The 16,989-nt window shown below is 31.5% G+C and overlaps 1 protein-coding gene and 1 long non-coding RNA gene across 2 annotated transcripts in view; both read left to right on the top strand.

Moving 5' to 3' along the window:
- The window catches only part of LOC127719701 (lysosomal amino acid transporter 1 homolog), a 33,518-nt gene extending 21,652 nt beyond the window's left edge, over positions 1–11,866 (top strand). Inside the window, exons 6-9 of the mRNA XM_052225938.1 lie at positions 1,603–1,754; positions 8,415–8,501; positions 9,534–9,704; positions 10,351–11,866. Of these exons, the coding sequence (XP_052081898.1) occupies positions 1,603–1,754; positions 8,415–8,501; positions 9,534–9,704; positions 10,351–10,515 (575 nt within the window). The 3' untranslated portion in view covers positions 10,516–11,866. The remainder of the gene's footprint in view (positions 1–1,602; positions 1,755–8,414; positions 8,502–9,533; positions 9,705–10,350) is intronic.
- A 1,892-nt stretch (positions 11,867–13,758) lies between these two features.
- On the top strand, positions 13,759–16,506 carry LOC127719706 (uncharacterized). The gene is made up of 2 exons (XR_007990459.1): positions 13,759–14,604; positions 14,775–16,506. It is a non-coding gene; the product is annotated as an uncharacterized LOC127719706 (long non-coding RNA).
- The last annotated feature ends 483 nt before the right edge of the window (positions 16,507–16,989 follow it).

The raw sequence follows: 16,989 nt of genomic DNA, 5'->3' as shown, positions 1-16,989 counted from the left end.
AAATTTATTACATTTTATTTTAAAGTTGCGAAACATGTACCGTACATGTAAATGATTATAATGGATAAAGAAAATGGTTTTAATGATCGTTATTATCATTATACATGGAAAGCCAGAAAAGATAAAAGACAGGTGTTCAGGTTTAGTAAAATGCTAACTTTACTGGCAAAAACTGGAAGTGGCTGTTTCGAGGTAGAAAAAGTCATATCACATGACATTTTTCTATGCATCTGCCTGGTCTTTCTCAAAGCCATATTAAGACAACTTGATGATTTAACAGATTTCCCTTTCAAAAAATTTGACCACTCTTTTCTAATTTTCCCTCATCATCCTGTAAAAATCACTTGACTTGTGTAATGAACCTCAAAATCCACGAAAATTGCACCCCACAAATAATTATACTTTCTTAGTGCTCACTTTGTAACACATGACAAAATTTAGCATTTTGTTATTGCGAACCCAATGAAAGTTTTCCACAGTGCCATCTCTATCTTGACCAGGTATTTAAACTTTTGCAAGTTCACCTGTCCTATTGAATGAATACAATAGCAATTTTTCTCTGTGTAGTTTATTCACTGGGACCTTTAAATTTCTTCTAAGAGAAATCTATCATTCATTGATTAAATTACCTGTGTAAAAAAAAATTCTTATATATAGACAAAAATACTGTTTTTATACTCATTAATTGCGTGTGCTGATGTATTTATTCAATATTAATAATATATTTTCATTCAGTTTAATATAAACATTGATTCAATCATAAAAAGTTGATTTCTAACAAAAGTTTTATCAATGTTCCTATTGAAATTTGATTTTTTTTTGTTTAGTTATAGAATACATTTAAGAAGATCTTAATTTGAAACATCATTATTTTCAAGTTCTTATTTATGTCAAACAAATTTTTTTTTAAAAGGAACAATGTTGAAAGTTTTGTCAGAAATCAAATTTTTATGATTGAATCAATGTTTATATTAAACTGAATGAAAATATATATTATTAATATTGAATAACTACATCATCACACGCAGTTAATGAGTATAAAAACAGTATTTTTGTCTATATATAAGAAATTTTTTTTACTCAGGTAATTTAATCAATGAATGATAGATTTCTCTTAGAAGAAATTTAAAGGTCCCAGAGAATAAACTACACAGAGAACAATAGCTATTGTATCTATTCAATAGGACAGGTGAACTTGCAAAAGTTTAAATACCTGGTCAAGATAGAGATGGCACTGTGGAAAACTTTCATTGGGTTCGCAATAAGTTCATGAAAAACTGACTACACACTTGTCAAAAGAAAGAGAAAAACTGACAACACACTTGTCAAAAGAAAGGGGGAAACATACAACCAACAAAATACTATGCACAGAAAACTAAAAATTGAGCACCATTAACTCCAACAAAATCGAGTTGAAGTTGGTGAAGATTGGTACTTTAGAATGGTCAGTAGTACCTGCTCTACAAGTGACACCACACATTGCAAAACATATAATAATTCTATATGTGTAATACATGTAGAATATTTTCAAAACTTAGTTATGCAGGTAAGAAGTACATGTAATTAACATGATTACCATTTGTTTTTTTTTTTGTATTTTAGAACAGCACCAACCCTCAACTTTAATATTATGTCTAACAGTGGGCTTTCTGGTAATGAATGGACTATTCCAGGGATACCTGCCTTCATCTAGACCATTACCAGTTCAACATCATCCCGCAGGCAGAAATCTTCTTCATGTAGAAATATTTCACGTAAGATATGGCTAATAGGGATTCCTTCATCGGAAATTATATGTTGTAAATTAAGAAATTGTTGCATGCATTTATAATTGTGGGACAATCGACAGAAATGCAAGTTTAATTAGTTTTTTCATGAAAGTTGCATACCAATACTGCTATCAAAATTTATAATGCAAGTTTTTAATTTTGCAACACCTGTCTTGTCCCAATTTTTGCTAAAAATAAAAACATAGCAAAAATTTCAGTATTTACTGTACATGAATATATATCCTTGATTCCATATAAACATACACATGAAAAAAGAATGGAACCAACCTACATGGCTGAAATGGCTGAGAATAGAACATAGAGGTAAAATGCAAGTTTTTTCTATTATCTTGAAAACTGATACATATAGATAGAGAAAATCTTACAGGTGGCCAAAAATGTTCAGAATGTTGATCTACCTTCTTTCATTTTACATCTGGCGTCCTTCGTCCGTCGTCGTCGTTAACATTTTACATTTTGAACTTCTTCTAGAGAACCACTGAATGGAATGAAACCAAACATAGCAAGAATGTTCCTTATGAGGTGCTGACCAAGTGTTGTTACTTTGTAGCTGATCCATAATCCAAGATGGCCGCCAGCGGGGGACTTAGTTTAACATAGGACCCTATGGGAAATACATACAAATGTCTTCTTTTAGAGAACCACTGAATGGAATGAAACCAAACATGGCATGAATGTTCCTTATGAGGTGCTGACCAAGTGTTGTTACTTTCAAGCCGATCCATAATCCAAGATGGCCGCCAGCGGGGGACTTAGTTTTACATAGGACCCTGAGGGAAATACATACAAATGTCTTCTTTTAGAGAACCACTGAATGGAATGAAACCAAACATGGCATGAATGTTCCTTATGAAGTGCTGACCAAGTGTTGTTACTTTGAAACCGATCCATCATCCAAGATGGCCACCAGCTGGGGACAATGTTTAACAAAGGACCCTATGGACAATACATACAAATGTCTTCTTTTAGAGAACCACGTACTGAATGGATTGAAACCAAACATGGCATGAATATTCCTTATGAGGTGCTGACTAAGTGTTGTTACTTTGAAGCTGATCCTTCATCCACGATGGCCGCCAGTGGGGGGACTTCCTTTAACATAAGACCCTATGGGAAATACATACAAATGCTTCTTCTAGAGGTGCACTGAATGGAATGAAACCAAACATGGCATAAATATTTTTTATGAGGTGCTGATGAAGTGTTGCTACTTTGTTGCCGATTTGCTGTTCAAGATGGCCACCAGGATTTTTTATTTAATTACAGGACCAATATAAAACCAAATTTGGCCTCACTCATTATTAGGGTACCTGTTATGATTTTAATCTATTTTTACATGATTTCAGGATCAGGGGAGCGACACAGGCTCTTGAGAGCCTCTAGTTACCTATGACCTTGAAAATGCATAAATGATCAGCAAGAGAAGACCTACAAATAAATCAATATTGCTGAAATCGTTGACTCTTTATATGATTTGGTGCCCTTAATTGACAATTTTTACCATTTTTTTGTGGTATTGCCTATTATCTTGAAAACTATAATAGATCAATAGAAACTTTAAACAGCAAAAATAACCAGTAATACAAGATCTACAAATAAATCAATATTGCTGAAATTGTTGGTCAACTCTTTATATGATTTAGTGCCAATAAATGACAATTTTTGTCTTGCCTTTTTTTTTTCGTAGTAATGCGAGACATAGGTATTACTATCCTGCGGCAGTGGCGTAAACTATTTGTATAAAGCTTTGTATTTCAGAAGGTGAAGACCTGGATGCTTCATACCTTGTATGCAGATACCTAATGTTACGAAGTTGCCGCCTGTCATATGCCCATTGTCCTTGACCTCATTTTCATGGTTCAGGGACTGCTTGAAAAAAAAAATACAGTTTTTTTTGTCATGTTAATTTCTCACTTATTTTGAGTAATAGGATAACTATATTTGGTATATGGGTTCCTTGCAACGTCTACATGTCCGTCAAACAGGGTTAACCCGACCTCGACCTCAATTCATTGATCAGTGATCAAGTTTAAAGTTACGTGATTAGGTCCGTTTCTCAGATACTACAAGCAGCAGGTCAACTATATGTGGTGTATGGAATAATTGTAAGGGGTAAATGTCAGCATTTGTATGTATTTCCCATAGGGTCTTATGTTAAAGGAAATCCCCCCACTGGCGGCCATCGTGGATGAAGGATCAGCTTCAAAGTAACAACACTTAGTCAGCACCTCATAAGGAACATTCATGCCATGTTTGGTTTCAATCCATTCAGTACGTGGTTCTCTAAAAGAAGACATTTGTATCTATTGTCCATAGGGTCCTTTGTTAAACATTGTCCCCAGCTGGTGGCCATCTTGGATGATGGATCGGTTTCAAAGTATCAACACTTGGTCAGCACTTCATAAGGAACATTCATGCCATGTTCGGTTTTATCTGACCTTGACCTTAATTTCATGGTTCATTCGTCATTGTTAATATTTTGTGTTTTGGTCTGTTTTTCAAATACTGTAAGCAATAGGTCAACTATATGTGGTGTATGGAATGATTGTAAGGGGTACATGTCTGTCTGGCAGGTTTCATCTGACCGTGGCCTCACTTTCATGGATCATTGGTCATTGTTAATTTTTTGTGTTTTGACTGTTTTTCAATAACCATAAGCAATGGGTCAACTTTATTTAGTGTATGGAATAACTGTAAGGTGTACATGTCTGTGTGGCAGTTTTTATCTGACCTTGAAGTCATTGTCATGGATCTTTAAAAATGTTAAGTTTATGTGATACTTGTAGTAAAACCTTTATCTCAGACTTTCAACATAAAATCAATGGTCAGTAAAACAGGAGAGACATTTCAGCGTGTGCACTCTTGTTATTAAGTTTTTGTGGCTTTGCCTATTATCTTGAAAACAATAATGAAAAAACTATAAAAATCAAAAATGATCAGCAAGACGAGATATGGAAATTGGTCAGCATCCATGTAGTTAAATTTGTTAGTTGTCTTCTTATAGGAGTTATTGCCCTTAGATGAATTTGTTCATCCTTTTTGTGTTTTGAGCAAAAACTATAGAAGATAAAGAGAAATTGTAAACAGAAAAAATATCAGCAAGTCTAACAAAAAAAGACATTTTAGTCATGAATAATATTTTAGTCTGCAATATTGGAACATGTCCATTGACAAAGATGCACATAGACAAGACTTGAAACAGGAAGTATAGTATCCATAACTTCACAATTATTGTATATTTAGAAATTATTGCGTGCATTTAATATTGCGATTTTTGAAGAATGGACATAAATGCGAGATTGATTATTGCTATTTCAGGAAAATATGCATACCGTTATATGCATCAGATATCAAAATGCGCAATAAATAAAAACCTCGCAATAATTTCTGAATTTACAGTATGCAATTTTTGTCATATTTTGAGGAAAATACATTCATGCAATTCATCTTTCATCCATAGAATTTTGAAAAAAATTTGGAAGGTATAATTGAGTTGCAAAAGACTTTTGTCCCCACCTGTGTGTTAATTAAAAAAAAAAGGGGGGGGGGGGAGTTGCAGCTCAACATATTTTAAATCAGGGCTAAGGTAAATGACTAAAATTTAAAAAGAAAACAGGAAAATTAAATTTATCATTTAAGAATGAAAACAACCTTCAAAAGGTCATAAATTTGGTCCTGCTTTGTTTCATAAAAAAGAATGGCCAACATAGATACAAGTATCTTGTCTTAGGTAAAAAAATCACTTATTCCAACAAAAAATTCTCTGAAACTGACATTATCAAGATGCTTGATTTCTTGATTGACAACATATTTGTTATATTGGAGGACATGTTATTCAACAAACAATCAGCATTCCCATGGGAACAAACTGTGCCCCTCTTCTTGCCGACTTGTTCCTTTATTCATATGAGGCTGACTTCATACAGGAACTTCCTAGGAAGAAAGAAAAGAAGTTAGCAGTATCCTTTAACTTTACGTTCCGCTATATAGATGATGTTCTCTCACTAAATAATTCAAAATTTGGTGATTATGTTGAACGCATCTATCCCATCGAACTTGAGATAAAGAATACAACAGATACAGTTTAGTCTGCCTCATATCTTGACTAACATATAGAAATTGACAATGAGGGTCAGTTGAAAACAAAACTTTACGACAAAAGAGATGATTTCAGCGTCCCAATTGTGAACTTTCCATTTCTATGTAGCAACATACCAGCAGCGCCTGCATACTGAGTATATATCTCCCAGTTGATACAATATTCCAGGGCTTGTATTTCCTATCATTATTCCTTGATAGAGGGTTGCTGCTCACAAGGAAGCTATTAAACCAAGAGTTTCAAGTGGTGAAGTTGAAATCATCCCTTTGTAAGTTTTACGGACACCATCACGAGTTGGTTGACCGTTATGGAATATCCCTTTCACAGATGACAACGGATATGTTCCTTATGTCGTAACTACAATCCCACCCCCAGTTTTTGGTGGGGTTCGTGTTGCTCAGTCTTCAGTTTTTTATGTTGTGTTTTGTGTTCTGTTGTTTGTCTTCATCTTTTAAGCTCACCGTTCCAAAGGAACGGTGAGCTTTAGCCATCACTGGGTGTCCTACGTCATCGTCGTCGTCCGTCTGGTGTAAACTATTTCAAACATCTTCTCCTCTGAAACTACTGAACCAATTCCAACCAAACTTAAGATGAATGATCCTTAGGTTATCTAGAATAAAGTTTGTGTTTTATTTTCTGTTTAGTCAAAAAACATGGCCACCATGGCTAAAAATAGAACATAGGGGTAAAATGCAGTTTTTGGCTCATATCTCAAAAACCAAAGCAGTTAGAGCAAATCTGACATGGGGTGGTAGTGTTCTTAAGGTAAAGTTCTATCAGCCCTGAAATTTTCAAATGAATCTAATAACCCATTGTTGGGTTGCTGCCACTAAATTTGTAATTTTAAGGAAATTTTGCAGTTTTTGGTTATTATCTTGAATAGTATTAATGATAAAGATAAACTGTAAACAGCAAATATGTTCAGCAAAGTAAGATCTACAAATAAGTTTATATGACCAAAATTGTCGATTGATCCCTTAAAGAGTAATTGCCCTTTAAGGACAATTTTACACAATGTTTATCATGTTTTCTAACTTTAAAAAATTTTCTCCTCTGAAACCACTGAACCAATTCCAACCAAACTTAAGCTGAATGATCCTTAGGGTATCTAGAATAAAGTTTGTGGTTTATTTTCTGTTTTGTCAAAAAACATGGCCACCATGGCTAAAAAAAGAACTTAGGGGTAAAATGCAGTTTTTGGCTTATATCTAAAAAACCAAAGGAGTTAGAACAAATCTGACATGGGTAAAAGTGTTCATTAGGTGAAGTTCTATCAGCCATGAAATTTTCAGATGAATCTAATAACCCATTGTTGGGTTGCTGCCACTAAATTGGTAATTTTAAGGAAATTTTGCAGTTTTTGGTTATTATCTTGAATAGTATTAATGATAAAGATAAACTGTAAACAGCAAATATGTTCAGCAAATTAAGATCTACAAATAAGTTTATATGACCAAAATTGTCAATTGACCCCTTAAGGAGTATTGCCCTTTGAGGACAATTTTACACAATTTGTTTATCATGTTTTCTAACTTTAAAAAATCTTCTCCTCTGAAACTACTGAACCAATTCCAACCAAACTTAAGCTGAATGATCCTTATGGTATCTAGAATAAATATTGTGTTTTATTTTCTGTTTTGTCAAAAAACATGGCGGCCATAGCTAAAATTAGAACATAGGGGTAAAATGAAGTTTTTGGCTAATATATCTCAAACACTTAAGCAATTAGAGCAAATCTGATGAGAGGTTAAAATGTTCATTAGGCCAAGTTCTATCAGCCATGAAATTTTCAGACGAATCTAACAGTCCATTGTTGGGTTGCTGCCACTAAATTGGTAAGTTTAAGGAAATTCACAGTTTTTGGTTATTATCTTGAATATTATTAATGATAAAGATAAACTGTGAACAGCAAAAATGTTCAACAAAGTAAGATCTACAAATAAGTTTATATGACCAAAATTGTCAAATGTGTTCTTAAGGAGTTATTGCCCTTTAAAGACAATTTTTCACAGTTTGTTCATCTAGTTTGCTTACTTTAAAAAATCTTCTCCTTTGAAACTGCTGAATCAATTTCAGCCAAACTTGGGCTGAATGAGTTTCAGAGTATCTAGTATAAATTTTGTATTTGATTTTCTTTACGTCAAGAAACATAGCCACTATGGCTCAAATGGAACATAGGGGTAAAATGTATTTCTTTGTTTTTGAAGAAAATATGACAGATACAAAGAACATCTCAATGGAATTTTTTAGCTGCTCATTAATGTATATTAAAAAGAAAAAATAATCTTTGATGAAAGATTTAAGGAAAATATTACAGGTGAGCGATTCAGGCTCTTGAGAGCCTCTTGTTTAGCAATGGCGTTGTCAGTTTATTTTCGATTTATGAGTTTGAATGTCCCTCTGGTATCTGTCGACTCTCTTTTACAGGTATATGTTATTTTTTTTTCTGTAATTTGTTGTCAATAGGCATGGTATTAATTTACACATGATATATGATTAAGTAATGCCGCATTTTTATATTTCAGGGTTTAGAAGATGAAGTAGGATATGCAATAGGCGTGATATCAAGTTTATTTTATATAGGTTCTAGACTAGCACAGTTATATAAAAATGTAAGTTCTTTTTCATGGTTCAGTGACTGATAACTATATTTTATAAATTAAATCATTGCATGGTCTTCATGGCTGTCAGACAGGGTTCAGCTGACCTAATTTCATAGATCAGTTTTTGTGGTTAAGCCTTTTTCTCAGGTACTATAAGCAATAGGTCAACTTTAATGTATGGAATGATTTAAAGTGAACATGTCTATCTGGCAGGGTTAATATAACCTTGACCTCAGATTTATAGTATATTGGTCTACGCTAAGTTTAAGTGGTTAGGTACCTTTTTCAGATACTGTAATGAATAAGTCAACTATTTGATGTATGGAAAGATTGTAAGGTGTACATGTCCAACTGGTAGGTTTCATCTGACCTTAGTCTCATTTTGTATGATGACCATGATTCATTATTCAGCAATAAGTTTTTATGGTTAGATCCATTTCTCAGATACCATAAACAATATGTCTACTATACTTAGGGTATGGAATGATAGTGAGGTGTACTTATCTGTCTTGCAGAGTTTATCTGACATTGACCTAATTTATATGGATTATTGATCATGTTATTAAAGTATATGTGATACCTGTAATAAAACCTTTATCTTAAATACTTTCAATATTTCGATCATCAAAAATATTGCAGGACATTTCAGCATGTGCACTTTTGATTGGGTTTCTTAAATCTTAACAAACCTTTGAAATGTTCAAAATACTAAGGATTTACTACCCTCTGGAATAGATTACCTTAGCTGTATTTGAAATTTTTTTTTTTGAATTTTGGATCTTCAATGCTCTTCAACTTCGTCCTTTATTTGTTTTGAATGTTTTAATCGAGTATCACTGATGAATCATTTGTAAACAAAATGCTTTTCTGGAGTACAAAATATTAACTGGGTATCTTTGATTTTTTTTTTTCTGCATAACATGGATTTTTCCTAATCTTGACCAGATGACTCATTTTTCATTGAATTATGGACCTTGTAGAGGGCAGGACATTCTTGTCCTTGTTCATTGTAGTTTGATGTGTATGTTTTTTTTATTTCAGTATAAAAGAAAGTCTACAGATGGCCTGGCTCTGATGATGTTCTGGTTGGCTATACTTGGTAATGTGACTTATGGACTGTCTATTTTAGTTAGATCCATAGAAACAGACTGGATTGTCATGCATCTTCCGTGGTTGGTTGGCAGTCTTGGTGTTGTCCTGTTGGATGTGTCTGTATCCTTTTATTTAAATCCACAATTGTTGGCTGTTTTACAGCTAAGAAAAGGACTTTAAAACTCCATCTAGAAGTTGTACTCTTCTTGTAATGTCTTAACAGCTTTAATATAGTATGAAGTAGATCAAAGTATATTCAACAATCACAAACTTTATTTCATAAACCCTTTACTGTAAGTATTCATAACTAGGGTTTAGAAATTGTTCAATACCAATCCTTAGACTTTGTTCTTTTGGTTTTTTTTCTTACATTCAAGTCCTGATGGTTGTTGCTATGATGGCATTAAGACTACTTAAAAATGCAAAATGCTACCTGGTTTCATAGTTATCTTATTTTAAGTAAAGTTGATATAAAAAATATTTGGCCAGAATCATAAGACGTTTAATAATTTTTTTACAAAGTGTAGAGGATTAATAGATAAGATATTTACAATGATACTGAGTTGAACAAAATAAAAGGTAAATTCAGAATATAATATGTGTGTTGATAGCTGTATAGGTTCATTCATGTTATAAAATATTGCACCAAAACAAAATGCAAATAACTTACTTGATTTCCAGTCTGTTCCATTTTAACCTTAATTAACTCAATATGATAATAATTGAATTTACAGTATATTATACATATTCCTTAACTTTTAATCAGCTTGTTATACAGTTTCGAATTTATAGTGCTACAGACTTTGAAAGACTTTCTAATGAGAAAATGACAGAAGAAGAAATCCAAGTGGATGCTAATGGTGTGATAAACTACGGTGGACATGAGAATTATGGATCTATCAATAATCCGGATGAAGTTCCAGCAGTGTAGTCAAATATTAGACATTAATTACAATTTATATTTAATTTGTATTGCAGGTTTTTTTGTTGATTTGGTTGTTTAGGTGAAACACAAATTCAAGTGTTCCAACCGAATACAGTGTGTGACCATGAATATTTGTCACTTGGGATTTTTCTGTATATTTCATATAGAACTTCAACTTTTCAAAAAATTATTATAGGGTCATTTCTGGTTGGGTTTTGATCAATTTGATACCAATAGAAGCATAATTGTCACAGGTTTATTAATATATATGTTTGCATTTTAGTTGTGGAGCTTTTTCATTCTATGATGATATAAACAATTACCTTTATGTATTATAACCAAATTAAATTGTAAAAAAATATTACATCAAAACAAAATGCAAATTATAACTTACTTGGTTTCCAATCTATCCCATTTTAACCTTCATGTTCACATTAGGAGAAAACAAAAAACAACTGAAAACAAAACTTACCAAATAAACAGATATACACTTAAGACAAATCGGTGTCTTTCAACACCTTGTTTGTAAAAATTCAACCATAAATGCTGTTAAAATATTTATTTCTTAAATGTGTTTTTATTAATTATTATTGTTTTTTTTTAAATAATTCTTTATTTAAAGAGGGTAGCACAGTTAGCTATGAAATATATATAAAAAAATATAGATGTCAAATACTTTTGGCCTTATACTGCATAAAGTAGACTTCAATACAGAATTTGTCAAACATATGTATTCAAATGTCTATTTAAATGAATTTGTTCTCAGTAAATGAAATTTGGTATGTACAAAAATTCACAGCATATTCATTTTTCTTTCTTATAACTTAGTACAATATGCCAAAAAATGAATTTGTTTTAGTTTAAGGAAGTTATTTCCCTTCTTCAGATTTTTACAGCTTATTATTGACGAATTTAAGTAAAAAAAATCTTGATTTTTACAATAAAAGTTACACCCTCTACACCCCTTAATATGCCACTGATTCCTAAGATTTATTAAAGTGTAAAGTATGTGAACATTAAATATTCATTCACATGTTCTTACATTTTGAAAAATTGCCTGTAGTTTTCTGGGAGAGCCTAACAAATTAGTAAAAATAATGTTAGAATTTGCAAGAATATAAATTTATGAATTTCATACTTATTTTTAAAATGTAGAGAGAAAAAAATCATCATAACCCAGCAACATCATTGGCTGAAGTTGGAATTTTTATGATTTGATTTTTGTATGAATTAATCTACACATGTAAATATTTTCTCAAACTATGAACAATCTGCCAGGATAAAAGATCTTTTTTATTTTCCCTCCATAATTCGGGCATTTTTATTGGGTTATGTTTTCCTATTTTCAGTATAGTTTAAATACATGAGAGATTATTAGTAATTTCTTGTGACATGTTAAATTTTGTATTTTAGTGATATACATAAAAAATTCATTGGATACATGTAATTACTGTAAAATTAGGTTGTTAAAATTTTTAAGTTGTACATATATAAATTCATAAACATGCAACCTTTCAGTTATCATTTTAATCTTAATATTATTAACCTAGAATTAGATAAAACTTGATATAAGGTGAAGATACAATAATTGAATACATCAACATTGGATTTAACTGTTTAACTTTTTCTGGCAATGCATAAATAGCAGATCAGGAAAGAATATCATGTTGGTCAAAATAGCTTTTAAATTGTCAGAGACATTTGCAGGATTTTTAAATTCCTGCATGTAGTATTGGATTTTACCTCTCAGAAAATAAATTAAGAATGATGTAATAAATAATAGTCCATTGGAACCTACATAATGTTTATTAGGATTTTTGGCTCTTTGTATAATTTTGTATTGTTTCCTAAGCATAATAATTAAAGTGACAAAATGTCTTTCAGTTCTTACAGAAATTGTAAAGTTTTTTAAAACATATAATTCATGTATAATCTACATTGTATAGCTTATTATGTATTTTAGTTTAATGCCAGGATAATTAATTAGATATACATGAAAATTAAATGGTGCTTGTAGTATTTATACAATTTATTATATTACCTGTTGGTTTTAATATTTGTTAATATAATTGAAACTTATTATATGTACTCGAAATATTATTTGTATGTAAGAAGGTCTGGATTGGGGGGGGGGGGGGGGGAGGGGGGGTCTCTTATTTCTGTATTCTTTAATTTTTTAGGCCATTTTTCTCAATTCTTTATACTTTTTGGCCATTATTCTCTATTCTTTATTTTGTACTGGGACTATTATACTAACAGGACTGGAAACCGTTACACCAATCAGTGTAATAATACTCAACATCACGGTCGTTAGAATGAGACTTTACCTGCGCTATTTATCGATACCCATATTGTTTTGACAGTGACAGCGTGCCTTGATCTTATAATTCTGGTAATTTATTTTTTTATTTTATAGTTATTTGAAATGACAATCCTTAATAAAAACATGGTTACTATAATGATAAAAGATATCTCGATCTTTGACAGTTGTTATAAATCACCAAATCCAGTCTCAAGTGTAAAAAATGACGTATAAAGATTGAAATTTTCAGGATGATAATAGCGTAGGGACGATGTGGGAAAACGTATATGATTCATAAAATTTCTTATAACTGTTGATTGAAACGAGATACGCGAGTTCCGTTTGTTGTAAAATCATATTGATAGGTTATAGTTTGGATTTGCTTATTTTTATTGTCACTTTTTAAAGTGAAAAGTGGAATATAAATCACTTTCTCAATAACAACCAGAACCCACATGCACGGCTCAAATAAATTATACTGTTCTTATAAAATTGCTTACTCCTTTTTATGTGTGCAATATTTTTATTAAAATCAGGGTTAATATTGCTTAGTAATGGTATTCAGGTGACATTACCATATTACTTCGTGAAAATATGTACATTAGTATCCACAATCAGAACTACAAAATGACAAAAAAATGACAGCCATATTGAAATTTTGATGTAAACATGAAGTTCATAAAAGTTCAAAACAATGTGGCTACATGATATTTTTATGAGACCCGGGTAACTTTTGTTATATGAATTAATTATGAACTGAAATTGTCAACATTGTTTTTATTGCACACTTATTGTTTTTATTGCACACTTATTGTTTTTATCAGGATTAATTATGATCTGTTAACCTTTGACACGTTGTTTTCTGTTTTCTTAGGGGTCAAGTAAAGGGCCGCCATTTTGACTGTATCTGTTTTATTTTCAACACTAATATATTGACTACTTCAATCAAAACAAAAAATCAATAATCCGCTATCAGGGCAATGTAATCTCAACATATCGATCAGTTTCCAGTCCCGTTAGTATAATAGTCCCAGTTTTTTAGCACCTTGTTATTCTCTATTCTTTATTTTTTTGGTCCATTTTCTCTATTGTTTATGTTTTTTCCCCATTATTCTCTATTCTGTAAACCCCCATCACACCCTCATGTAAGTTGTAGCATTATTTGTTTATTTATATTTTTTTTACACAGAAGATATATTTCTAACATCTCATCAAAAGTAATCTCAGTAAATATATAAAGAAACCATATATTTTCTACAGGTACAACAAACATTAGATGATTTATTTTAAAATTTGTGCCTCAGTGGCCTAGTGGTCTAAATAGATCATCTATAGTGATCACTAGCCTGTCAGTGCTGAGGAACTCATCTCATGGCAAGGTGCATTAAAATCTCATCTTTATTGACTAGTATTGCCACTTTTCCTGCAGAAGGTTGATTTTATTTCTCAGAGGGAATCCAGCTTACTCTTCCAATAAAAACTGGTTAAATTCTAAAATAGCTAAAATTCTGAAAGTGACGTTAAACTAGAACAATCAATCGATCTTTAAAGATTCACTCTTGATTGTGAATATTGGGTGAATGCTAGTTGTTTCTGGTGATTCACTCTGAAAGATGTCTCTGTATATAAGTATAGATTATTGGGTTTTCTTCCCATTTTTATCATAAAATATCTGCCATGAGCTACAATGAGAACCTTTTTGGCGAGTGAGTTCAGTTGACTAGCAAAAAGCTTCACATTGTGTCGATATCTATACGTAGAAAACCAATAATCTGTCTATCGTTCTATTACTGGTTCCCCCCCCCCCCCCCCCTCCCTTAGAAAGTTATACATTTGACGAAAGACAGTTTTCCTCACACATTGTGACGTCACTGATAACTTCTCCTCATACATTGTGACATCATGGATAATGCCTGCTCACTTCTCAAAGCCTTGATACAACAATAATGGAGGGACTGAGCAGGGTGATATAGGCATAGAGATAATGTAGATGATATATGTCAGGGTCATAAATCAAGACTGTTATCACCTCCAATCACCAACATCGAATTAGTCCACGCCAGTAACAATGCCAAATCACCTTTGTGTGTATTGCATTGGTACCAATTTTTTTTTTATATTAATGTTACTTTTAAGTTAACTATGACAAACTTAATTGAGATTATTGGAAATTAACCTTAGCAGATTATGTTGTGGAGAAACAAAGCGTTGTATATTTATATTTATTGTTCTGGACTTGGTTTAGAATACTGTATTATATTCCTTTATAAGAATTGTCATTACTTTTGTAGATACATGTATTTTTATATGCTTTGGAGAAATCTCGCTGAATATTTTGAATTCATTTCCCCTCATGTACTATTATCCTTGTTTGACTTTAATGAGTCATTTTCCAAACCATTTGAAATTCCTCCTATCGTTCCCATTCATGTGTACAAAATCCAAATTGAAGGGACAAATATTTATAGATAAACTCATTATAGATACCAGGATTAAAATTTTGTACGACAGAGGCACATTTCGTCTACAAAAGACTCATCAGTGATGCTGAATCAACAAATTTAAGAAGGCCAAATAAATACGAAGTTAAGAGCATCCACCCAAAATTTGAATATTTTTGCCAAATACAGCTAAGGTGATCTATTCCTGGGTAGAAAATCCTTAGTATTTTTAAAGGATTTATAAAGGAGAAGTTGCATCAATTGCCAATATTTGCAATAAGTTATGTCATAGTAGTAACTGCCATTTAGAAAGTAGATTTACAAAAGATCAATATTGCACATAATAATTGTGCTTCATTTGTTCGTTTGAAATTTCAGTGATTTTTAGGCAGCGATTACTTATTTTCCTGTTTAAGGTGTTTGAGTTAATGAAAAGAATCTATTATAAAATGGCATTACTACTTGATGGTAAATAATAAAAATGATATTTCAGTGCCATAATGAGGCCTCCTTGAAATTTTTTCTTGATACCTATTTTTTTCATAAATAAGAACTTGTATAAATTTGTTAACAATTGATGTCTTGTACACTAAATGTTTACAATTAAATTGTTATTTGCTAATATAAATCTAGTCATTTCTCATGTGTTGTATAAAATAGTTTATATTATTGTAAAAATATATAAAGTTGTATGTTAAACAGTTATTGTGATTTAAAATTTAAAAAAATAAACTGATTATCATTTTTCATTCAAAGTTATTAAAGCATTCCCAGATTTTTGTCAAAAACATTCTGATATTGATTATAACCTTTAAAGAGGTTTTGTTAAACATGAGCTATTGACATGTATAACACTTGTACTACAGCCCCCCTCAAATAATGCTATTGTATTTTATTTTCTGCAACCCTTGTTACAAGGACATTATCATCAGAGGAATTTTGTTATTTATAGTCAATTATGTTCAAGATTCTCATGTAGATAATATACTATGTTTACTATATAGATCATTAAAAATAACCAAGATAGTTAGACAAGTTTTGAAATAAGGCAACATACAAAAAAAATTTAAGAATGTTGTTTAAATTATTTAATGGACTTTATCAGTTTTAGATCTGTTCTGAAAACACATAATATTTTTTATCTATTTACATTTAAACCTCTAAGAAATTTTGTTGGACTATTTAAGTGTATTCTGCTTTACTATATCATGTATATGTATACTTCTTCTTCTTAATAAAGATATTTACAGTGCCTATCATGTTATGTATTGGTCAAGTTGTTTGTTTCGTATGCTGCAGATTCAGAGTTTAATTCTGGCATGGGAATAAACATACCTATTCCTTACAACTTTTTTATTGAGCTTTTCTCATCCCTTTGCATCCAGTGTCGTATTCAGTCATATGTTAACTTTTACAAAAATCTTCTCTTCTGAAACTACTGGGCCAATTATAACCAAATTTGGCCACAATTATCATTGGGGTATCTAGTTTAAAAATTGTGTCAGTGACCTCACCTGCCAATCAACATGACATACAGGGCTAAAAATAGAATATAGATGTAAAATAAAGTTTTTTCTATTATCTTGAAAACATCTATAGACATAGAAAATCTGTTGGGCAGAAATGTTTAGAATGTAGAGAGTCCTTATATGATTTATTGCTGTTAAATGACAATTTTCCAATTTTTTGTCTCGCCTGCGACAAAAGTCGCAGTATGCGAGACATAAGTATTACTAT

This window comes from Mytilus californianus, unplaced genomic scaffold, assembly GCF_021869535.1.
Source record: "Mytilus californianus isolate M0D057914Y unplaced genomic scaffold, xbMytCali1.0.p SCAF_11, whole genome shotgun sequence".
Classification (NCBI taxonomy): domain Eukaryota; kingdom Metazoa; phylum Mollusca; class Bivalvia; order Mytilida; family Mytilidae; genus Mytilus; species Mytilus californianus.
This window is presented reverse-complemented; position numbering and strand designations above follow the sequence as displayed.